General features: G+C 38.6%; 1 protein-coding gene and 1 long non-coding RNA gene across 2 annotated transcripts; one reads left to right on the top strand and one right to left on the bottom strand.

Moving 5' to 3' along the window:
• Positions 1-566: 566 nt before the first annotated feature.
• On the bottom strand, positions 567-26,019 carry slc30a2 (solute carrier family 30 member 2). The gene is made up of 8 exons (XM_034003081.3): positions 25,509-26,019; positions 16,905-17,113; positions 14,264-14,410; positions 13,005-13,158; positions 11,637-11,862; positions 11,150-11,255; positions 10,320-10,454; positions 567-9,859 (listed from the first exon to the last, which is right to left on the bottom strand). The coding sequence occupies exons 1-8, from the start codon at positions 25,586-25,588 to the stop codon at positions 9,714-9,716; spliced, it is 1,203 nt and encodes a 400-aa protein (XP_033858972.1). The 5' UTR covers positions 25,589-26,019; the 3' UTR covers positions 567-9,713.
• Positions 15,852-18,359, top strand: LOC131737087 (uncharacterized). Its single transcript, XR_009328657.1, has 3 exons — positions 15,852-16,137; positions 17,796-17,936; positions 18,260-18,359. It is a non-coding gene; the product is annotated as an uncharacterized LOC131737087 (long non-coding RNA).
• Positions 26,020-26,052: the final 33 nt, after the last annotated feature.

Here is a 26,052-nt window from a genome sequence, read left to right as displayed (position 1 = left end):
CACCAGTGGCTCCCACTTGACGTTGTTCCTCCCCACAGAGAACTCGGTCCGCTGTGGCCAGTCCCGCCTGTGGTAGTGCGCCTTGGTGTCCCTGCTGTCCCAAAGGCAAAGATAGCAGGGAAACTTGGTAAAACCGCCTTGGAGACCCATCAGGAATGCCACCATTGCAGCCTCTTGATGCCATCTCAGAAAAATGCAGATATGTATCCACTTAGGCAGCTGGAACTAAACTGAACTGGTGGGCTTAAGGCCCCTGTATTTATACTACTATTTATATTACTGGAAAGTTCTAGAAAGTTCTAGAAGTTACTCCAAGTTTACTCAGCACTGAATCTATCTGGAATGTTCTGGAAAATAGGTAAATTTCAAAATATCACTGTCCTGGTCACAAAAGCAAAGTTTGTGGGGAATAATAGCCATTTTCTATACTTTTGAGGCATAAGCAATTAGGAAATAACACTTACTACCCAGGAACCAAAAAAAAAAAAAAATTGTTACACGGTGTAATCTGTTGCTTGGCATTACGAATGGCAAAAATATGTAAATGCACATTACTTTTCATTTTTAACATTTTATTCCAATTTTCAAAAAAACAGCACAAAACAGATACACACTGGAAATATTAAGATACATTTGTAACAGTGAGTATTCTTATTTCTAATAATAATAATAATAATACTATCCCACAAACCAGTAATACACTGAAAAGACTTTTATTAGAGTAATTACTTCTTTTTTACAATTTTGTCAAAGTACAACACAAAAGTTACAGGCATCACACCAATTCATAGAACAAATATGAACCACTTATTTCACATACATTATGGTTTCTGTGATGTACAGGATTTTCTTTAGATTTTTGGGAAACAATAAGGACCTTAGCCCGTTTAAAACTGGGATCATGAGGCACTGTATGGAATGGAGTGTGATATAATCACACAGAGTGCAAAAGGAGGATGATACAATCAGTTGCATTAATTGCATGGAGAATACAACCTTAACTATTGAATAAGACCACTATCGAAGCAATTACTGCATTAGACGTTCCTAGAACTTTGCACAAGGCATTTGCTACAATAGTCACCACAAGCTGCCCTGTGTTGCATCTTCCTTAGTCAAACAGTAGCTAAGGTGCTGTATTCCTGAGCACTGTATAAGCAATGGAGTTCTATCTAAATATACAGGACCAGTGTTTTTTCCTATGGCAACATTCAATCAATCTACATATATGTGTTTAAATTTAAGGGCTTATATAATGTTATCAACATTTTTTTAAAGTGTTGCTAATGCTGTGTTATGTTTGAGTGTCTTTTTATGTCTGTAGTTTTAAATGAATTGCCCCATAAAATAAATAATATGGAACTAAACTGAATATTCCCCTTGGCATATTTTGAAAACTTGACAAATGTTTGGCTATAATCAGAAACCCAGTGTGTCTCCTTGATCATACTGAGAAAGCACACGTGAATGAGCACCGACACGTTCTTCCGGCCGTCAGTCAGTGTTCATTGAAGGAGCTGGTTGGCTGCCTGATGGAGGGCAGTTAACATTTTTTTTTTTTTAATTAGGAGATGGCTACTGTAGTGTTCATCAGTTTGAAGACCAATATAGCCTTTTTTTCATACAGAACCAGTACATTACCATCTCCCTCATTGTGGAATGGTGTCCGAATGACGGGCCTCAGAGGAACACTGGCTTAAGTCATGTTTTACTTAACAGATGAAATAATGATTAGATGCTTGCACTAATTGCCACATTTTTGGTTAAAGTTCGGGACAACAATAAACACGTATTGCACACTTTAAGCACAGTAAACTGCCTTGTATAGCGCTTAAGCTTTGGATTCTGTTGGCTGTGTTAACACAAATTTCCTGTTTGTGCAAAATATAACTGTACTGGTGCTGGGTACAACACAGTAACATTTATATTTAAGCATCAAAACTGATCATGAACATGATGAATATTACAGATCATGATGAATATGTCCCCTCTTCGTTTCTGCTGTGTACAGTAGTTTGTTTAAATGGTTTTTGCACAATACTCTTGATTACCCAAGGACCTTTTAAAAAATAATAATAATAATAATAATAATAATCAGAATTGCACAGAGGCCAGGTTAGGCATTTTATTTTAAAGGAACACCAGGTTATTTTTAGTGTTACAGTATTTCAACAGTCTGCCTTGGAAGAACACTATTGAGGCAGTGTGACGGATCTGTAACCAGAGGTAGAAAAGATGAAGGAAACAGCACAAAATGAAAAAAGCCAATACCACATCAGGGATATTACAAAACTGCCAAGCTGCTTCATGGTTCAAAGTGTTCTCATTGTTCAGATTTGTATGCATAAAGGTAAGCCAGTATGTATGTCAGTTTAACAATACAAAATTAAGAGAGAATACATTTAATGTATATCTTACATAAAAATTGGATTCCATTGTATGCATGTCTTGATTTATCACAAGAATAATACAAAACTAGTCAGTAACTTTTGATTCATACTGTTATCTGTACATGAAAAATGTGCCGCTGTGGACATCCAATTGGCCTGTCTAAGCTAACATTGTAGTGATGAGTTAATGTTGTCTGTCTCTGACAGGCTCACAGTAGCATCTGTTCAGTTCTGTAGTCTTACTAATAATAAACGACCCATACCATTGTAATTTTAAGTAACTCCTAATCTTTATCTTCTGTATGTACTGAACAATATTAAGACCTTTCCTTCACCACAATACAATTTAAACCCAGATATGCCTATTGTCCTGCATTTAGGTCACGTGGAATTACAATTTTTCTACGTAGTTCTTGTGAGCGGCGCTAGATAGTTCCTCGACTCCTTTCTACGCACATAGAGATTTTGCTCCTCAGTTGTTTAGTGAGACAAACACCGTAGAGACGATATTCATGAAGGTGCCACAGCGAAATGCCATCTTCACAAGTCAATCATCCGAGAAAGTGAGTAAAGTAGAACCTACATAGGAACACGTGTTTATAAATTAACTAAGTAAGTATAAATAGTATTAGTGTTGTTGGAAATAATGAACTGATCCAGCAGGACTCCCTTAAAATATGGTGTCCCACATATAGGATGATGCAAATGATGTTGGTGTGTTAGAACGTGACGTATTTATTTTCTACAGGGGACTAGCACTGCATGATACCCTCCTAATGCTAGAAGAGAACAAGGTTCAACAGGATGAGGTGACAGTCACCTAAGTAGGTGGCCTTCACAGACCACCTACTCAGAAGAGGAAGGTCAGTCAAAAGAAAAACCACAAATGGACAAAAGGTGATTTGAAAGAAACTTACAGGCCATGGCCAACTGTGTCTCAGCTTCTAAGTAAAGACCTACTGCTTCCACGTAGGCACATGTACTGGGAATAGTGCTGATGTTGGAAGGCATGGTTAAGCAGTTTATAAGGGGCAAGCTTATAAGGTACGGGTATAAGCTCTGGAGTGTGGATCGAGCCCTACCAGAGTGCAAAGACCATCATTGATCCTACCAATAGGGTTTTGGTTAAGGAGGTAGTGTGTTGTTGCAATACACAGATGTGCTAGCTAGCCTTGGTAAATACCCATACCACATTTCCTTTAATAACTTCTTCACATCCATTCCTCTAAAAAATATCTAACAAGGGGACTGAAGCAATAGTTACGATCAGGGAAAACCTCACCTCCGGCTGTCCCCTCCCTTTGAAAAACACCATGTTGAAGTCAAGTTGTGGGACAGTGGAATTTTTTGTGGACTCAAAGGAAAGAATTGTTGTTGCTAAATGGAATGATAACGTCATAGTTACTGTAGCATCCAATACCTCTCTGGTCCATCCAATTTAGGCAGCCAAATGATATTGTCACAAGAACAAGAAACCTAGCAAAGTCAGCCAGCCTCATATCAGAGACTACAACAAGCATATGGGTGGCATTCATCAAGCCATCAAAACATACGATTGTATCGTACGTTGATTAGAGGTAAAAAGTGGCATTTCCCACTAATCACACACTGCCTTGATCTTACTGAGCAAATCGCTTGGTAGGTACATAGACTGCAGGAGGGCAAATTAGACCACTTTTCATTCAGGCAACGTGTGGTAACTGCTTTACTTGAGGGTGACCATCAGCCTCAGAGGTATGACCAGATAGATCATTTGGTGATACCACAAAGTTGCGCCTCTGGTTGCTGTGTAGCTCCTCGGGCACCCCAAAAAGGCTGAACATGCCATCCAGGAGGACCGCCGCACAGGTGGTGGTGCTCTGGTCCAGCACCGCTTACACCTCTGGCCACTTCGTAAAGTAGTCCATGGCGACAAGGACGAACCTGTTGCCCCGCTCTGACCGAGGGAAGGGGCGAAGGATGTCCACGCCAAAGCGCTCCAGGGGCGGTTCAGCGGGTCTTTCTGGGCAGTGCAGTGGTCGCAGCAGCACCGTCCCCAGTTGAACCCCTCTCTGAGCCGGGACAAAGCATCCGCATTGCTGTGCAAGTGGCTGGCTCTGTGCTACACAGAGTAGTCGTACCCCTGCAGGGCCTCAATCCAGCTGGCCACTTGTCCTTCAGGCTTGCGGATATTGAGTAGCCACTGCAGGGATCCATGGTCTATGCGCAGATGGAATCTCTGGCCGTAAAGGTACGGTTGGAAATGGCGCATGCCCTGTATCACAGCCAGGTGCTCATGCAGTAGTTCTATTCAGGCTTGCTCAGTGCCCGGCTGTAGTATGCCATGAATCACTCTCCACCCGGGCCCTCCTGGGCCAGCACTGCCCCGATCCCCACATTGCTTGCATCTGTATCCAGAATTAAAGTCTTCTGGGGCCCTGACCAGTCTTCAGGCACACCTCGGGAGCCAACTCAACCTGCCAGTAGGTGCTCCACAGGTCAAGGGAGCTGAACCAATGAGAGGCCGTAATACAGTCCAGCGCCTCGTCAATCCTGGGAAGGGGGTACGAGTCTTTACGGGTCACTGCATTGAGCTTCCTGTAAATCACACAAAATCGCAGTGACCCATCCTTCTTCTGCACCAGCACAGCAGGTGTCACAGCACTGTCATCTGCTTCTGAGAGAGGCCGGGTCCTGCCCCTCCGCGTCCGACAAGCCTTGCTCTTCTTCGGGTGGTGCAGCAATGTTGGCTCGCTCAGCCGGCTCTCCTCCCCAAGTTCCAGGTCCACAGAGAGCTGAAGGTGGTCTTGGCCAACGAACACAGCCCCAGCAGCCAGTTCGAGGGTGCCCCCACTTTGGCTCTTTCGTCCAGCCCCAGAATACAACAGTCCTGGATATCCGCCATCCAGAACTTGTGTTCAACTAGGCTTCCTAACTGAATTTTAAGGAGCTGCCATCCCAGCATAAGAGCGATTTGCCCAGTTACTGTTCGGCTGAAGGACTCCAGGCCGTATGATGGAGATGGTGGAGCCAGTATCGACCAGGGTTTTGCACTGGACCCCACTGGTGGAGCAAGGTGCGTGTAGGCTGTTATCCTGGTGGCCCACCAGCGCCACCACATCGTCACCTCTGGGAAAGGAGGGGAGATACTGGAGCAGCTGTCCCTCACAGGGTGCCTCTGGGCGTCTGCATTGGGCCAGGAGATGGCCAGGCTTCCCGCACATCCAGCAGCATTTCTCTTGGTGGCCTGGAGTCCACACCTGCTGGACCGTGGTCTCGTTATCACTTTAACCTCCACTCCCCTCTCCTGTAGCAACGCAGACCCATTTCATGGCCCGGTCTCGACAACTCTGCTCGAGCACAACCATGACCCATTCAGCATGGGCCACAGCCTGCTATAGGGAGGTTGGGGTGGCATGCCAGACCTGCTGTCAGAGTGTGGTGGGGGCCAGGCCGCAGATAAACACCTCTGCCACCAAGTCCTCCTGCACCGTTGGCGGGTACGCTAGATACGCCCCCGAGCTAGGTACCGGACATCCGCTGCCAGAATCCCCAGTTTCTCTCCACTGGCACAGCTTCAAGTAGCCAGTCAGTGGCGCAGGCTCATCTCTGGCTTGACCTTCCCAAACCGCCGGCTGAGAGCAGTGGCAAACCCTAAAGTCTGTGTCAAGGTCAAGTAGGACCTGCAATGCCTGGCCCTCCAGCGATGTCTGGACTTTTCTTCAGGGCCCTATCCACTCACCCGGGCCACCAGGCAGAACTTTGCCTGGTAGGCTTCCCAGGGCGAAGTCCCATCATAGCGTTCAGCTTTAATCGTGCTCTGGCCACCAGGTCTCTCGGGCAGGGCTAGTGCATTATTGGCCTGGAACTGACAGGGAGCACGGCCATCCACTTCATCTGATGCTGCCGTCCTTGCTTTCCCTCCTGGAGCGGCTCACGCTGCCAGCACCTTCACCATCCCTCCTGGAGCGGCTCACGCTGCCAGCACCTTCACCATCCCTCCTGGAGCGGCTCACGCTGCCAGCACCTTCACCATCCCTCCTGGAGCGGCTCACGCTGCCAGCACCTTCACCATCCCTCCTGGAGCGGCTCACGCTGCCAGCACCTTCACCATCCCTCCTGGAGCGGCTCACGCTGCCACCACCTTCACCATCCCTCCTGGAGCTTTAAACCCGCCCCAACTACTGAGTGGCAGCACATTCCTACATTTCTATTGGAGACTCTGCTTGCAAGATTTAAGACAAGATTACAATTACGAATGGAGGCTTGTTTGTGGGATTTAAAACTGTATTACACAGTTACGATACAGAGGTTTTAAAACAGAATCGCAAATTGTGGCGAAATGTAAAGAAATGCCTACACTCAAAAAACCCAGAAGAATGTGCCCGTGACCATAAGGATTTTGTTGTGGAAGACAGCAAAGGAAAGAAGGTACAACTTAAGTGTGCAAGTACTGTCGAGTTAGTACTATACATATTTTGACAGAAAAAAATGCCCAAGCATTTTGGAAAGTAACCGAAAACAATACTTTCACACAGTATATAAAAAGCAAAAGCCATGAAAGAAAATGATTACATAAAACTCAAATATAGCTAAAAAATAAGCACAGAAAAATTAAATTAATAAAAACAGAAGCCCTAATTATATAGTGTAATTGCATGAATTGCGGAAGTCTAGCACCTACACACAAACATTTTAAAAAGTGTTTACGTCCCACCCCTATCACTTCTGATTGGCTAGCTGTGGAAAAATCATATAAGTGATCCTGCTTTTTTAATACATGAACCTGACATTTAAATGAGCCAATCTAGTAAAGTTACAAAAAAAAGTCTACTTTGTGGTCAAGCGTGTACTTGTTGGGATGTTTAAAAAAAGAGTGGTTTACTGTTTAAAGCATTTCAACTTTCCCTGGCTAAAAATGTAATGATTGTTTTATCTTTCGACGTTAGTGTTGCTAACCTAGTTTGCCATTTACCATATTTACATATGTTTTAGATTTAAATGTTATATAACAGACAGAAGCTATTTTTATATTTGAATAACTCCAAGTATTGCTTATTATAGTTGTAGTCTTAGCATGTTACTTACATTTACTAGCAAATGTGTTTCAAACTGCACTGAAAGGAACGTTTCCTTAAAGTATGTTACACATTTGTTGAGGTGAGGTGGGGTCACAGGGAACCTTTTGTGTATCTTGAATAATTTAGTGAACCATCAAGCTACAAGGCTGATCTGCCCCTGTTAATCATTAATTGAATCACTGTTAAATAAAACTTAAATCCTACAAGTTAAATTCTGCTTTGTTGTGTGTGTTTTGTGTGACGGGAGGGGGCAAGTAGATTTTTCTAGCATTTTCCTCCTTGGACAAAATTTATAATTTATTTCTATTTTTAAATATAGCTCACTGTAGCGTCTCGCACTATGTTACCGTTTCATGGGGTAGGGTACAGAATTGAAGGTTTGTTTGTTATCTTGTCTGCCTGGGGTAGTGTATGTACGTTTCTATCTTGCTGCACAGTATCTGCCCTGGCTACAGCTTGTACACTAAACTGTATGCCTAGAATCTGCGTTTTCCTGCTTTTTGGTCCCAATTGAACCATTTGAAATGGCTCTGGTTCTGTACGAGGGAAAGAGTTAACTATTTATACCAGCTTTAACCCACAGATATTTGGCAGTAACTTCCTGTCCCAAGATGCCATGCAAATACAATGTGTCCTTGAATACCTGCAGGCTCTCACACACATGGGTTACTTAAATGGTGAAGCAAATAAATAGTAACAAGAAACAAGACCACATGCCGACATGCTCGTGACTTCCTTGCATTTCAAGCATATTGCTTTAATGTCACTTTATACTGCACTCTGGTCAAGCAATGTGTCCTAGGAATGCCAAGGATGACCTTTAATATGCATCTCCCCACAAAGTCTGAACCAATCTACACCATTCAAGTGTTTTTCAGTACTTAACCTGTATAGAATGTACATTCATACAATGTTTATATACACTTGTCTGTATAGCATAAGCTTAGCAGTACAAGGTCAGATGGCATACCCATTTTACATACAGCATTCTGACACTGTATTGAGTTTTCTGAACTCAACATAGTGTCAGAATGTTGAATGTGAAACAGCCACCAGTAAAGGTGAGTGTGTTAAGAAAGAATCTGCAGTGGTGTAATGCCTCATAGCCTTCATCTCATTGTTCATCCTATTTGTAATGCATGACTAGGCTGAGTGAAATTGAATACCAGCTGATGAATTATGTATGAGCTGTTAAAAATGTTCTTATGAGAATTGATATGCACTATAAATTAAATGGTGTTTCTTACTTCACTGCAGCTAACAAATTGTTCAGAATGCTTCAAGGAATGATGATATAAAAAAAAAAGTCTATCATCTCTCTTAATTTCTTTTTTTTTTTTTTTAAACTTCACTTAAATAGAAAGTTAATCTAGAAAATAAAACTACATTTTATAAGTTTCTTAAGCACAAGCTATATAATCTTATGAAGCACTTATTTATTTTAGGGCACTATACAATGCCTACGATGCAGACATTTTTGACAAAGTTTGACACATTTATTGACCTGGCCTAACTTTTATCATGGTGTGAAGCTACCACCCCCACCCCACTCCCCCACCTCCTCTTCCTGAAACAGACTTCCACCAGACAGGTAAGGTGTAATTATACGACTAGAGATTCCTGCTGTGTTGCACGGCAAATCCTTTTGAAAATATCCGCCCCGTATAAATAACAAGCAATTAGCCTCAGGAGCAGAACTTAAAAATAATAACCTCAAACGTTATTGAAGCTGACACCCTGGGATCCTTCAAGAAGCTGCTTGATGAGATTCTGGGAACAATGAGCTACTAACAACCAAACGAGCAAGATAGGCCGAATGGCCTCCTCTCGTGTGTAACCTTTCTTATGTTCTTAACTGTTATCTACTGTATTTAAGTTTCTTTAATCAGCATTTATTTAACGGGAATCACTATATCCTGAGGATTTTATGCAGTGTCCACCCATGATGGACCTCAGAAATCAAGCATTCAGCTGCAAACACTACTTTAAAATAACATTTGGTTTTAAATGAAAGCATCTGTGACTGTTAGCCAAGTGCGTTTGTAAAACAAATATTGTGCTAAGGCTTTTGTACGACTGTGATAATGCTTTTGTACTCCCATGATTTTTTTACCTCTGGTTACACAATGTAGTAATGCCTTGAAAACGTGTCTCAATAATATGTACACCGGCAGACATTAAAACCCCTCGATCAGAAAGGCCCTTTCATCCTCCCAGGGGAGAGGGCCGGGGGGTTCCTGAGAATCCGGGGACCTCATCAGTCTCAGTCTGTTGGGTCTTGACACTGTGTGCAGTGTGACATGTCTTCACAGTAGTTCTCCACTTGAATGGTCGTGCTGTAGAAGCCAAATTTATTCTGCAGGAGCTCTGTGGCTTCCTTAAGCACTGTTTGTGTGTCAGCATCCTCCTCTGTGAAAAACAGCACATGTGTTACAGTACTGGACGACCTAAACACAGCAATGGCTGGGGACTGTACTGAGTGCTGTGCTTCCAACTTCAGTGAACAGATTGCCACACAGTAGCATCCACTAAGTAATCTTTTAGGGCAAAAAATGGATTAATGAAACACTCAACTGCATTCATTGTTCATTCAAAACAAACGAACTATAATTTCATTAAAAAAAAAAAAATAGACTATTTAAATATTTATTCTTACTGGTAATTATTAGTAGTGGACTTCAGTGACATTTTTTCAAAAACTGGTAGTAACTGTACATGGACACATTTATATTAATTAAAAATAGTAAGTGCTGTAAATAGTTTAAACTTGTCTTAATACATTGTTGACCTGACTTTCATTGGTTAACACACCCACTCCACCATACAGTCTATACAGCGTGTATGGAGATTCTCCTTGATTTGTACTCACCGATGGCAATATGGACTGAGAGCATTGTGTGACTGAGCGTCAAGGCCCACAGGCGCAGGCTGTGCATTGCCTTCACACCTTTTAGAGACAGCAGGACCTCCTTAACAGAATTAAACTGGATTGTCTTTGGGGCACCTGCAGGAAAGAGATTTGGTTTTAGCTGTCAGTCGGCCACTCAGCCTGCTTGACTGAAAAGGCAGAGCTGCTCCATTGTAACATCTTCCTGTCAATGCTAACTGCTGCAATACGATTTTCCATGCTTTGCAGGATTACAAATCACAGTGTTTTGTTATAAATTCCTTTAGTTGTATGTTTTTTTGTTGTTTTTTTTTTCGAGCAAATACAGAGATTTTGATTCTGAACTGACTATTATAATAACATTTGTTCCAGGCCACACCACTGCACAATCTCCCCACTAAAATAATTCTGCTCAAGGCACCTATGTGTGAAATTAACATAAGCAATGTTATTTGAATGGTACTGGGGGAGGGGTGGGGGGGTCATTTCACATTATTTTTGTATTAACTTGGAAAGGGGCAAGGAGTGCGCAAAGAATGTTATATTCATTTTGGAAATGTAATTTAAATATCACAAAATATTGCCCCTTAGTTGAATTTGTAAAGAGACCTGTATTGATTCCAGACTGTGGGGCTCAGTACCATGATATATCCATCTGTCTAATTCTTCTGGTCTCTTTGAAGCCAGGAAAAACTAGTGACTTCACCCAGCCAGTTGAGACAGTTGAAGTCTGTGCAGCTACTGTAACTGAGGAGTTTCCATCAAACATGTTATGCAAACTGAAAGTTGTACTGCAATAAATAATAATATACCTTCCATTAGTATTCTGAAGACATCCCTTAAGATGGTGACAGTGGTTCCCAGGACGGAAACAGAGAACAGGAAGGTACAGACTGGATCTGCTACTTTGTATTCAGGCTGTTAGTAAGAAGAGAAGAAAGGCATCAGAAGAATGGTAACCTACACAATTACACAATTAGCACCAATGGCAACCATGGCACCTTGATATAGTATCATATGTTAAAACATTTTCTTTATATTTGAATTTGAGACTAAGCCAGGGTCAAACACATTCAGATCTGACATTTTAAAACATAGAACCAACAGCCACACCAGGATTTCTATATGTTTTGTGGATGGTCATTATGCCACAGTTACTGGAGTTTGAAAAAACCTTGTGGCTAGTTAAATTGCGATTCAAACTGGGATCTCCTCCAGACTCTTAGGCATTTATTCAGACTGTTAGATCAAACAGCATATTTGTTCTGTCAGCAGAAATGTGAAGATGTAATTACTTACCCTAAAATAAATAATAATCGCAGCAATCAGCACTCCAACACTCTGAAGTAGATCTCCAATGACATGGACGAAGGCAGCTCTCACGCTGGTGTTGCCATGGTGACCAAAGTGTGAGTGTCCATGCCCAAGACTGTCTGGGCTCTCGACAGCATCATCTAGTTTGTGATAACCAGAATCATGGCTGTGACTGTGAAACGTGGTGGACTGGTGCAGAATGTAGGCCATTCTAAAAACACAAAATACAATAAATGGAATTTGGGTGAAAGCCTTGCCAAGCTGATACTTCATAATATACCTCAACATTAAGGTTTCAAAGGTTACCTCTGCATGACACCTTAGTTATTATTATTATTATTATTTGTATTTATTAGCAGACATCCTTATCCAGGGCGACTTACAATTATTACAAGATATCACATTATTTTTACATACAATTACCCATTTATACAGTTGGGTTTTTACTGGAGCAATCTAGGTAAAGTACCTTGCTCAAGGGTAGCAGTACAAGGCCCATGATGCCGTGCCTTACAGAACACATATTTTACTTCCATATCACATAACATTCATCAAAACAATTTACAGGATTTAAAAAAAAAAAGGAAATATGGTGCAATGTAGCATTAATCTTATTTTGAAAGGACTTCCTATTCACATTCAAATATATTTTATCAGTAGGTATTGAAATACTAGATTCACATTTATACATTTCTTGTGCTGTATGCAGCAGTGGCTGGTGAATTCTGAGACATGTGGGGTGTTAATATAACAACTCAAAAATATATATATATATATTAAGAAGGGTTTTGGCAGAGTACCTTTTTTAAAAGCTACGCGCATACAGTAACTACAGTTTGGGGAAAAAAGTCACGAAACAATAAATTCAAAAAATGATTTGAAGAAACACGATAACGTTTCTCTCTTTCACACCCACATGCACATTATATATCACAATTAACATTATACAATCAGGAATTTTAATACAGCACAATATGTAACTGATAAATCTGTAGGAGCATCATCTTATATCTTAAATCAAACTGTACTCACCTACTCACTGTTTTACCTGTGAAACACTGCGCTCGGGTGACAGATAACACGCCCCACTGAGCACTGAACACACGCGGGCATTGCCATTCAATCACTGCTGCACATGTGCTACAGGGGCGGCAGGGAAACCACCCAAGGTCTTTACTGCACATGCTCATGTTCATTTGCAGTGGTAGCAGTAGGCAATGTAATTACTGTAATGATGTTACTAGTGGCCAGCGACAAAATAGCTAATTATCATTGAATTCAAACTGGTGGGGCAGTGCCCCAACGCCCCTTATACACCAGTGTTAAGGTTAGGGTTAGAGTTCCTCAACTTACATAATATTAACTCCAACGGCACAGCCAGAGGTAATCACCATCACATGGCCCTCGATCTCATAGTCGTTGTTGACGATCCTAATGATGGCCAGGTACACCAGCACCGCTGTCACAATCCAGATAGACAACACCGACACAAGGGCTCCCAAAATCTCTAGGGTATAAAACATCCCTTCTGTTACATTGACTGATCATGACCAAAATAAGTCCCAGTGCTGCAGCAGCATGACCTCTAAACAGGCTGGTTGTATGTAGTGAAATATTCTCTTCCACTGTACTATGAAATGTTCCTTTTTTGAAGAATAACTACAATGACCCATGGCACATATCTATAGATAGATAGATAGATAGATAGATAGATAGATAGATAGATAGATAGATAGATAGATAGATAGATATCACATTATAATATACATGGGTATAGTACAAGCCTCTCAGTATATATAGCTGCTGGTTCACAGATGTATCTTAAAGATGTTGGTTCTTCTAGCAGTCTCAAACCCATATTAATTATAATAGGATATCTATTATTTATAAGATTTTACAGTTCTCTCATGAATATCTCAGGCACTGTAATAGCTTCCTGGTTCAAGGCTTGTTTGAAAGTACAGAATTAGTGCTTTCCAATGATGTATCGTATGTCCTGAACAGACGTTCCTAAGCGAAACTACAACAAACCGAAACTAAGGCTTGAGTCATGTGACATGAGTCAGCTCCTAAGTTTTGTTTGTTGCCTATTACTCGTCGCTTCAACAAATAGCGTTCCGGTTTCAACGTCATTTAAAAGTGCAGGCTTTGCGCTTTCCATTGATGTCAGGCATGCGTACTTTCTACCACCCCCTCATTCAGTGCTCCAGTGCTGTGATGTGCAGCAAATCAGTAGGTGTGTTCAAGTGCTTTCCAATGATATCTCACGTGCCCGTGACATGTCTAAAATAAACTACAGCATCTAGAATACAGTGGTTCCTTCACTTGCTAGGAGACAGCTGTGAGCATTGGGTGTCTTATCCATTTTGCATAGCATAAACAACACATTATACCAAACGATGGCTAGAAGTAAAGGAAAAGCAAAATAAAGTGTTCATATACACATTTTCATTCATTCATTTACTCCAGTTGTTAGTTATATGTTGTTTTATTGCTGGGGTCCAGTTGGACCCCAGGTTACCAGGAAAGTCAGTTTTCCAACATGTCCTTAGGACGGTTAAAAGATCTCTGTAACCAGCAATGGGGTTTTTGGACTTGTTGGTTGGCCCTACCTGATCTCTGCCAACCAAAGTTCATGGTCTTGGTGGGGGGTCTTGATGAAACCCACAGGGAGAATAAGCTGACCATCATACTCCCAAAGTCTGTGAGTAAATGCGCTGCATCAGTCATGATCGCCAAACTATGAGCTAAGTAGCCACCTACAAAAACAGGAAAAAGTGCATCGATTTCACCTGTTAAAAATATCAACTTTGAGTTTTCCCATACACACCCTCACAACCATGAAAAACTATATTCCCTAAAAGCAACCTTAGTCTCTAACAATGAATTTCATTTGAATTTATAACTTTTGACATTCACTCGACAACTAATATTATTCCGCTGAAGAAAGTTCTATATAATAAGATGAACAAAGCAACTCAGAGAGGACATCTAGAAACTGAAAACTGGATTTGAAAATGAGAAGTATTGGCTCCGTTCCTGCTTCCAGCTGTGAAGGTAATGGAAGCTGCCAGGGTTGTAATGTAATGCATTGTGAGCTACTGCAACATTTAAACTCAAATCTTGAAAATACATCAGTATTTTTAATACAAGATCTGAAGAAATATTGGACTTATTTTAAATGTGCAGGGTGGAGAAGACTAAAATGGCAGTTAAAGAGCAGACAATCGTGATAGAGCTGTGGGAAGCAAAGCATAGTGTGTTTGTTCAGCTTTGCTTCACATATTTTGGGGCTACTCATAATAACTCAATCATGTGGCCAAGTTAGAAATACCCTTCAAATCTGGTAATGTATGTAGTGTATAATCATTTTAAAAACTTACATCGAATACAATAACATATTCAAAAAAATCTGTCAGCTGTCCATCTGTCACACTATACTGGGTGAACTTATTCATTTTCTTACACAAAGCAGTCTAAAAGCATTACATCATCACTTTACAATGTAGCCACCTAAAGCACATGCAAAAAACATACAAGAGAGAGCAGTCAGAAGTTATCCAAGTTACAATGGGTTCAACAGTATACCTTATTCTTTATTATACAGCCAATGCACAAATAGGCTACTTCCCACAGTAAAAAGCCAGGGGAAGCTAGTTGAGGGCCATTTAATTGTCTATTCCAAAATATAAAACCAAAAGAACATGCATTCATATCATATTACTGCTGTCAACAGCTTTCGTTCTGGACGATGCCCGACAGGCCTGCAATGTTGATAATATAATAACAGATGTAACAAATAATTGCCTAACGCATTGTTATGATCATATTTGAAACAATGTAAAAATTGTATTAATGGTTCTGAAGTAAAAGTAAAACTCATAATTCTTTGTGGTTTAAAACATGCACACAGCTGCACAATAAGTGAAAATAAATGATAAAAAAAGCATTTCTACCATTTCTACACCAGTTAATGATGCACGTGACATGTATTTATGCTGGGTTCCAAAGCAGTTTTATGGTACATTTGCACTGGCCATTTTTCGGATGGCTTTGGGCCGTCTCAGGTCTTTTTTTTTTTTGCAGTGTAAACGCAGACAGCCTACTCCCAGCTGTCCTAAAAACGGCCATCTAAACCGTGGCTAAGCACCAGTCCATAAAGGCAGTGTAAACTCACCCGACTTTAGGACGGCTCACGCACGACGTGAGTGCTGCTCGGCTCCTCCCCCACTGAATCTAGTCAGGAAGAAACTGCAGTGACGTCGCAGCGTCACAAAAAGAGAAGAACTACTTGAGACGCAAGCGTCCTGAATATTTGAATTTATTAACTGTTTATATTGGGGAGTATTTGTAAATATCAACGTTTTATTATTAAGTTGTCATCAAAAGTGTACATACATTGGGCTATGTAAACTTTTGACGGTAACGTTTTTGCTTTGTTAAACAGGTGCAGACGCCAGTGGTCATATCGGTGGTGAGTATATCGGTGAGAATTATTTTAAAAAATGCTATCAAAAATAATTTTATACAAAAACTATCCTGTATTTTTCCCAGTTATTTTATTGTAAACCACTTAGTTATTGGTTTAGTTTCAAACACGCTTTAACACACTGTCTTTTTGTTGTTTGTTTTTATTGTTATTTAAATAAATATTTGATTGTACTAACGATTAGCTTAAAAAAACACAGTTTTTTTTGTTTTTTGTTTTTTGTTTTTTTTGCTGTTTGTTTGTTTCTGACAACCTTGGCGTGAACTGGGGAGAGCAAGAAAGCAGAGCTGTCATAGCGTTGTGGGGCGAAACTCAAATTCACAGTGCACTCTAAGCGAAAACACAAAATAAATACATATACAGAGAAATAGCGGCAGGTCTGTGCAACACAATTGCGTTTTACATGTTATGTTATAAGTTTTAAATAAAGATTGTTTTAATAATTTTCGGTCCCTGTCATTTCGTTTTTTAAAAAACGAACGAAATGTTTTGAATAATTACAAACAATTTAGATAGTGTACTTTTATTATTGCAAATTATTATTATTATTATTATTATTATTATTATTATTATTATTATTATTTATTCATTTGCAGTAGTTGTAGGTTCATTTGAAAAAAATAAAAGTTTCAAAATTCAGTGCTGTCCTGGCTGGCCATGGTGGCTCTAAACCCAATTACCTTGTTAATGATATTGTAGGTGTTTCTAACCCCTGTGCATTCCCAGTGTAATCACCGCCAAAGGAAACAGAGCAATGCTCTTACCGATAACCTCTCCAATCATGAATATCAAACACACTACAGAAGCAATGTAGAGTTTCTTCCTTGCCAACTCTGTCTCTCTGCTTTCAATGGTCTTGGTTGCCTTTCCATGGCAATGCTGTCCGACGTGTCGCTCCAGCTCGATTGTCGTGCCTGAGTTGCCATTCTCGCTTGGGAAGTTTGGATAGACCTCCTTGGATCCTGTGACTGGGCTAAAAGATAAAAATTTGTATTCCATGAATTGGTCTTTCCATTGTATGGTTATATTTATCAGCAGGTTTAATCCACTATATAGGAACAAATAACTGAACATTATTCAGGTACTAGTTACTTTATGTGTCCTCCTTTACTGGGAATTAAACTGACTGTTTTGAAAGTATTTAAACCTTATTTTAGCAAATCAGAAAGTTGCGTTTCATCAATTTTCCATAAGATCTTAAAAGAAAAAGACAATCTAAAGTTTGATATTACCTATATACTGTATTCTTTCTTCTAATAAATCAATTAAATATAAATCAGTCCAAATATTTCACAATATTACTTATAATAAAGTTTCAGAGGCACTTTTACCATGCTTGTTTTATAGTACGTTAAGATTAGGGTTATGGTGGGATATAAAAATTGTTTAACTAATAGAGATTCAATATGTATTCAATACAAAAAATCCTGTTTTATGTTCTGTAATCACCAACCAACAAATCTCTTTGATTCTCTAAGCACAAACACATTTAATTGATAGTTAGTCAATGCTTAAAAACTGTTTTGGAGGCCAACCGTCTGCAAACTTCATCTAGGTTCTAGAGACATCCCCAGGATAGAGGGATATAGATGTCATATCAACCAAAGCATCATTAATCTGATTCCACTTTTCTCTCAAAACTCTTCCTTCCCTAGCCCGTGATGCTGTAAAAGCCAATGCATCGCCTCTTGTGGCCCCCCAGCCAAATTCCGCAACTCAGTGCAGCTGGGATTCAAACGAGGAAGCCTCCAATTGCATTACTCACCCCGCAGTTTAAGTGACAGTGTCTTTAATAGGTGGGGTTGTGTTTTTCTTACAGTTATTGTAGTAACAGAAGGGACTTTAAAACACCACCTGGTGTATGTTTTAATTCCTTGTGCTTTGCAGCTCTCGGTTTGCAGCAATAAGTAAAATAAATCCTTGCCTAAATGTGTGATTGAGTTGTAACTGTTGTACAAAGCTATCACTCCTGCTCCCTTTAAACAAGGAGGACTATCATATTTGCCACTTTTCAAGTCATTAAAATAAATAATTCTAGAGATACATTGACAACTAACAAATACATACTAACAAATACAAATACATTGACAACCAACATCTTTGCCACTTTTCTCAACAGATCAGTTTTACGGCTCAATACTTGGAGCCTGAAGACAGTCAGTTGATCCAGCTGTGCTTTATTGGATTTAGAATCGGACTGGGCTATGGACCACCAACCCACTGATAAACTAAATGCAAATCAACTTCTACCTCATTGATTTTAATTTGTTGGTTGTCAATGTATCTCTAGAATTATTTCTTAAAATGACTGGAAACTTGGAAGGTATAACAACCACCGATGAAGAACTTGGTTTTGACCTTCTATCCACTCTGGCTATCTGGAAACTGGAAAGTTTTTCTGACCATCATCACATTCACTTTTCCAAAATTATAAATAAATAAATAAATAAATAAATAAATAATATAAAAGCTCATCAAGGTATTCCACAACCGTCACAAGAATATATATATATATATATATATATATATATATATATATATATATATATATATATATATATATATATATATACACACAGTACTGTGCAAAAGTTTTAGGCAGGTGTGAAAAAATGCTGTAAAGTAAGAATGCTTTCAAAAATAGACATGTTAATAGTTTATATTTATCAATTAAGAAAATGCAAAGTGAGTGAACAGAAGAGAAATCTACATCAAATCAATATTTGGTGTGACCACCCTTTGCCTTCAAAACAGCATTAATTCTTCTAGGTACACTTGCACACAGTTTTTGAAGGAACTCGGCAGGTAGGTTGGCCCAAACATCTTGGAGAACTAACCACAGTTCTTCTGTGGATTTAGGCAGCCTCAGTTGCTTCTTTCTCTTCATGTAATCCCAGACAGACTCGATGATGTTGAGATCAGGGCTCTGTGGGGGCCATACCATCACTTCCAGGACTCCTTGTTCTTCTTTATGCTGAAGATAGTTCTTAATGACTTTCGCTGTATGTTTGGGGTCGTTGTCATGCTGCAGAATAAATTTGGGGCCAATCAGATGCCTCCCTGATGGTATTGCATGATGGATAAGTATCTGCCTGTACTTCTCAGCATTGAGGAGACCATTAATTCTGACCAAATCCCCAACTCCATTTGCAGAAATGCAGCCCCAAACTTGCAAGGAACCTCCACCATGCTTCACTGTTGCCTGCAGACACATTCGTGTACCGCTCTCCAGCCCTTCGGCAAACAAACTGCCTTCTGCTACAGCCAAATATTTCAAATTTTGACTCATCAGTCCAGAGCACCTGCTGCCATTTTTCTGCACCCCAGTTCCTGTATTTTCGTGCATAGTTGAGTCGCTTGGCCTTGTTTCCACGTCGGAGGTATGGCTTTTTGGCCGCAAGTCTTCCATGAAGGCCACTTCTGACCAGACTTCTCCGGACAGTAGATGGGTGTACCAGGGTCCCACTGTTTTCTGCCAATTCTGAGCTGATGGCACTGCTGGACATCTTCCGATTGCGAAGGGAAGTAAGCATGATGTGTCTTTCATCTGCTGCAGTAAGTTTCCTTGGCCGACCACTGTGTCTACGGTCCTCAACGTTGCCCGTTTCTTTGTGCTTCTTCAAAAGAGCTTGGACAGCACATCTGGAAACCCCTGTCTGCCTTGAAATTTCTCCCTGGGAGAGACCTTGCTGATGCAGTATAACTACCTTGTGTCTTGCTGCTGTGCTCAGTCTTGCCATGGTGTATGACTTTTGACAGTAAACTGTCTTCAGCAACCTCACCTTGTTAGCTGAGTTTGGCTGTTCCTCACCCAGTTTTATTCCTCCTACACAGCTGTTTCTGTTTCAGTTAATGATTGTGTTTCAACCTACATATTGAACTGATGATCATTAGCACCTGTTTGGTATAATTGTTTAATCATACACCTGACTATATGCCTACAAAATCCCTGACTTTGTGCAAGTGTACCTAGAAGAATTGATGCTGTTTTGAAAGCAAAGGGTGGTCACACCAAATATGGATTTGATTTAGATTTTTCTTCTGTTCACTCACTTTTCATTTAGTTAATTGATAAATATAATCTATTAACATGTCTATTTTTGAAAGCATTCTTACTTTACAGCATTTTTTCACACCTGCCTAAAACTTTTGCACAGTACTCTGTGTGTGTGTGTGTGTATATATATATATATATATATATATATATATATATATATATATATATATATATATATAGATTCTATAAACAAAGGTAACTACTAATTACATTTAAGTTTTAAAATAAATTAATTTCTGAGCTTGTTGGACATAGCTGTTTTTTAAATGTATTGCTTACAGCCAATTTTAAATTGCAGAGCAAACTATAGCAATCACAAGAAATGCTGTAAAATATTAAAAAGAAAGAAAAAAAAGAAAGTGCTTGTTTATCCCACTGATAAAGTTTTCAGATAGTGCCTTCACCAGTGACAAGCAACTTATTTATAGTACGAGAGATTAGTGTGAATTGGGTTCTGAGAAATCAGACCGTTATATTAAAAAGGCGTTGAGGACAAAACATATAGTAGGTTAATAAGCAAATACTAGAAGTGTTCAGATCCACAACAACCTGCCTTGATACCAAGAAACTCACATATAAAACGTTACAACAATCTTATCCGGCAAGTTCATTCTTCTACTGTTTTCCACATTATTACACGGAGTACTGCCTAATGAAGTATAGCTCTGTTATAGCGATTGTATAAATGAGCTAAAAAGAGCCTCTATAGTTTCATGATGGTCCATTATTTTTCATTTAATCCAAGTCAAACATTGATTCTTTGCTCAAAAAGGTAAGTTTAGGAACCAGGCCTCCCCCACCCACAATAAAATAAGCAGGTTTAAACAAAAAAGTTTTCATTTGTGATTACTTACAACTATATTGTTTTATTTTAAGCGTTGTATTTATTTCTTTGTTCGCAATGTGTTAACATTCACCTGCATACATCAGTGAACATCATGACACACATGCTGATTCAGGATATGCAGGGAACGTCAGATGTTTGCTCAGGTTGAGAAATGAGAACTGGCTACCAGCTAACAGTCGGTACTCAAGTGATAACAGGCAGTGCAAGCAATCACTGTAGAGACAAATTCCCAGTTCGAGTCAGTGAATGGCAGAGACACTGAAGATCAAGTGATATAATTTGAGGCATCTTTGTGAGCCACAGTTTTTTCCTAAACTATTTATTTTTAGGTTTTATTTAAAAACAACTTTGATCTATTTTTGCTTTTTTTTGTTTGTTAACTACAACTGCTTATACACAGTTCATGCCAAGCTGCTTATCACAGTTTACACGCTTGCTGTGCAGAATACAGAATACAGTATCTCCTTGTCACATTTTCTTTGGTATAGAATGGTATATATTTGGTATAGAATATATATATATATATAGGGGTGCTCCAGTATAACATGGATCTGCAGGTGGATGAATGCTAGATTTAGGGTCCCATATACCATGTGATCACACAATACACAAGATAACAGAATATGTATTTGGTAATTGGTAAATATTTGCTTAAATATTTAAAAGCAAAAATATAGCAAAGTAAATGGGAAGGAGATGTTATTCTAACAATGCAATGCCCTATTGTCACTATTTTATCTCATTAACTGTTTGCATGGGGATCTTAACATCACATCCCAATGGACATATATATCACTACATGTCAATATCAAGTTAGGTAGGCTGGACAAGAAGAGGTTGTTTACTTCTTAATTGAATTCCCTCTCCCTGTGGTGAGAATTTCTCACGCTGTTGTCAAGCAGTTAAATTTATAATGACAGGTTTCCCTTTGGCGTGATATTTTATAGTGATGCTAAGGAGGAGTTTGTGCTTCTGATAGATTAGGTTTAATAATTAAATATTATGGGGCGAGAGTATAGGAAGAGTCAAGCATCACTAATTATACACCATGATGTAATTAGCAGTGACATATCTATTCAATGTCAAATATTTATACAAGTATACCTAAAGGATGCATTCAACACCTAAACCATGGCCCATAACAACAACAACAACAACAATAATAAATAATAATTAGAAAAGAGAAACATTAGTTGTGTTAAAGTGATCAATTCTAGTCAAAGGCAACCTAGACTGACCCTCACTTAGGTTCAGAAGCTTGGCAACATGGTCCACCATTGGTCCAAAATTGGGCTTTAATATAGGGGTAATACAAATAATGAACAATTGGGGTGTATGTATTGCTCATTTCAACCCTGATATGTTGTTGCCCCTTCATAGTTTCCTCTCCAAAACAAATACGCATTGGGTGTTATCGTTTAGAGTTTAAATGCTTAAACTAGGGCTGTGTAGTGTTTTTAGTGTCCAATCTGCCAACGGCTAGATTTGACTTCATTAACAAAGTTAAGCTCAATGATTTCAAAGTCATGGAGCTAGAGTAAATTATTGCATATACCTATTTGAAATTCTCATATGGTGCTGAGTACACTTTCAAAAACAACCTTTTTTTCCAAAAGCAGAAAAGCATCCGTTCGTTTTGCAATACTATTAAACCACGTTAACACTCTAAAATCTCTTCAGTAAAGACCCCAGTAGACGCTTTAAAAATATGTCCATTGCGTTCTAATTACATTCTATTTCGAATATCCAAGTTATTATTATTATTATTATTTATTTCTTAGCAGACGCCCTTATCCAGGGCGACTTACAATTGTAACAAGATATCACATTATACATTATTTCACATTATACAGAAATCACATTATTTTTACATACAATTACCCATTTATACAGTTGGGTTTTTACTGGAGCAATCTAGGTAAAGTACCTTGCTCAAGGGTACAGCAGCAGTACCCTTGAGCAAGGGTACAGCAGCAGTGTCCCCCACTGGGGATTGAACCCACAACCCTCCGGTCAAGAGTCCAGAGCCCTAACCACTACTCCACACTGAAGTTATTATGTAACTTCATTAGATGTAACCCCTGCTTGTACAATTGCTGAGGGCTTGTTACAGTTTAAATTCACAGTTTTGTTTAGTTTTAGTCCTCCTATTTTAAACAAGATAATTTATAGCCACTAACTTGACAAAATATCCTACGTTTCCAAAAAAATACTTCTTAAATATTCCTTATTTTACATTTACAGAAAACGCAAATGTGCTTGCTATTTATTTATTTTTTATATATTAGTTTTAACTCAAATTTGAAGATTATTAGGCTATTGTTGTTTTAACGAATATAATATTTAAATAACGTATTTTTTAAATGTTCAATATCGGGGGTTTATATTATGTAATAGTTGATGTACATGTATTATTATTATTATTATTATTATTATTATTATTATTATTATTATTATTATTATTATTATTATTATTATCATCATCATCAGCAGCAGCAGCAGCAGCAGCAGCAGCAGTAGTATAGAAGAAGAAGAATTGAATTATATGGTATGGTTATAGCCTGTTTACTGGACATGTTTTTATTTTTCTATCTGACACAAAATAAATAGGAAAACAAGCTATTTTGCTATGACGTTTTTATTCATTAAAAGAATACAAGTCGCGTACAAAAGAGTTCCTTTGCTTTATTTTCCATCGAATAAAATCTGGAGGTATACCTGATTTCTACTATAAGGTGTAACAGACTGTGGTTATGCTTTGAGAAAGTAGAAATCATGTTAAAATGCTCATTGGAACTGGAATGTGTTAGTCATGTAAAAAATGTAAAATAAGCATTTACCAGTATTGCATGCAAAAGTACAAGTAATGTATTTATCGTACAATTGTATTCTGTAGAACCCCGTGCATAAAGTCATAGTTTGTTTTTTTTTCTTCACAATACCCGATATTTATTTCCCTGTTGGACTTTCATTACTTCAAAAATAATTAAACTGCAGTTGATTTGGCTAGATCTGACTTGCCTATCGGTTATTTGAGTGTGTTTCTCTAATCAGATCACAATCATGAGAGATTATGGGTTTATTAAACACATTAGTGCAAGTCTTTTGAGGATGGGACCTCCCCGGATCAATCAATCACATTTTGTCTGAAATGAATTGAGGCGTGGAAATGAATTTGTTCACTCACATAAAATATTTTATACAACGTATGATTAATGAGATACTATCAAGCACACTTAAAATGTTACAAGTTGTAATTAAGATTACAAGAATTCATGTAAAATGCACTTCACAAACTACGCATCGCATTTAAAAATATATTCAAGGTATAGCTATAGAGGATTGTTTTGTGCTTTCTACTGAACAAACATCAAAGGACATTTCTGTTGGATATAATACCGATAGTAAAACTGTAAAAAGTTTAACAATGAATTTAACGTAATATATGCCCGTCATTCTGTTTAAAAATCTGAAAAAGCGGTCAAATACAACAGTAGAACATTAAAACGTGTAACTTCAAATAACACGTATGCCTAAAATGTAGGTTATTTCTGAATCAATGTGTAAATTAAAAAAAACCAAAAAAAAAAAACCAACTGTGTAACAAAAACGTACACAAGTAGCAGTTCCAATATCGGGCAATCAAAATCATCTGGCACTGTAGTTTATTCAACAGTGTTTAGCAATTCAACTCATACATTCCAATAGGATTCTGCATTTGAATGAAATCCAGTTTTCTTTTCAATTGTCATCTTTACATTGCGTAATAATTTTTTCGCATGCACAGCATTTCAAAATGTTACATCTACTCGAGATTCACTAGTGAAAAGGAACAGAAATAATAGAGTTAAAGTGATTATAACCATTTTCAATAATTGGATAAACATTATAAGTTTCAGTGAAAGCGGCTAATTATCCAATATTGATTTATTTTGATAGTCCAGGATACAATCAGTAGCATATACTTCCAAAATGTACACTGCCATTACTATATATATATATATATACATATATATATATATACACCATAATCCCGTCCTCTACTTAAAACGGATTTGTTGGACATGAATTAAATTACATGTCCGGCTGCTTTTTAAATGCAAAAGTCACGGGAATATTAACCCATGTCCATGGTACTATGGTGTAAAACGGTACAGGTAACACCTAATAGTATGTTAATTTAGGTAGGTTGAATCATTTACAAAAATTGCATTTCATAGTCCAAATGTATAACTTGATAAGGTTATTTGTTAAAGTATTTACTTATTCTAACTCAGGTATTGCATGCATCAGAATGCAATATATACATACATATTTATATATATATATATATATATATATATATATATATATATATATATATATATATATATATATATATATATATTGTGTGTGTGTGCATTAACCAAATTCAGAGACTGTATTCTGTACAAACATTGTCTTTAAGAAATAAGTGTTATTTACCTTTTTAATTTTTGACTGTAAATTTTCGTTTTCTTCTCATTGATAAGATGAGACTTCTCCGAACCCACCAATGTATCCATGATTGTATTGCAGTGTTTGAGGAAAATAAAAGCTAATTCTGAAAAGAAAAGTATTAAGAAAGGAATACAGTGCGTTTAAACAAATCTACACAGATATTCTATCCATGCCATCATGATTTTCATGATATCGCATTAGGTGTCCCAGTTAAAGGAAAAGGAAACGTGTCTTGAAAATAAGTGCTCGTTCCATCTAGTGCTGCACTCAGGACAAGTGGTGAACTTGGCTCCAGAATGACAGAGCTTGAAGGTACTGGGAAAGACTGCTCTTTTGTGCTTAAAGGCACCAGACTTGCGCTATGGCACAATGTGTGTCGACAAATAATAATAATAAAAAAAAAACATAGCCTACTGAACGTCAACTTTGTTGAAGTAGGAAACGTTTCCTTTAAGATGATCACAGCGGTTCCAGGACGAGAAGCGCTGCAAGCTGAAGCAGCAGCCAGACAGGCTGTACCAGACAGGTT

This window comes from Acipenser ruthenus, chromosome 5, assembly GCF_902713425.1.
Source record: "Acipenser ruthenus chromosome 5, fAciRut3.2 maternal haplotype, whole genome shotgun sequence".
NCBI lineage: Eukaryota > Metazoa > Chordata > Actinopteri > Acipenseriformes > Acipenseridae > Acipenser > Acipenser ruthenus.
This window is presented reverse-complemented; position numbering and strand designations above follow the sequence as displayed.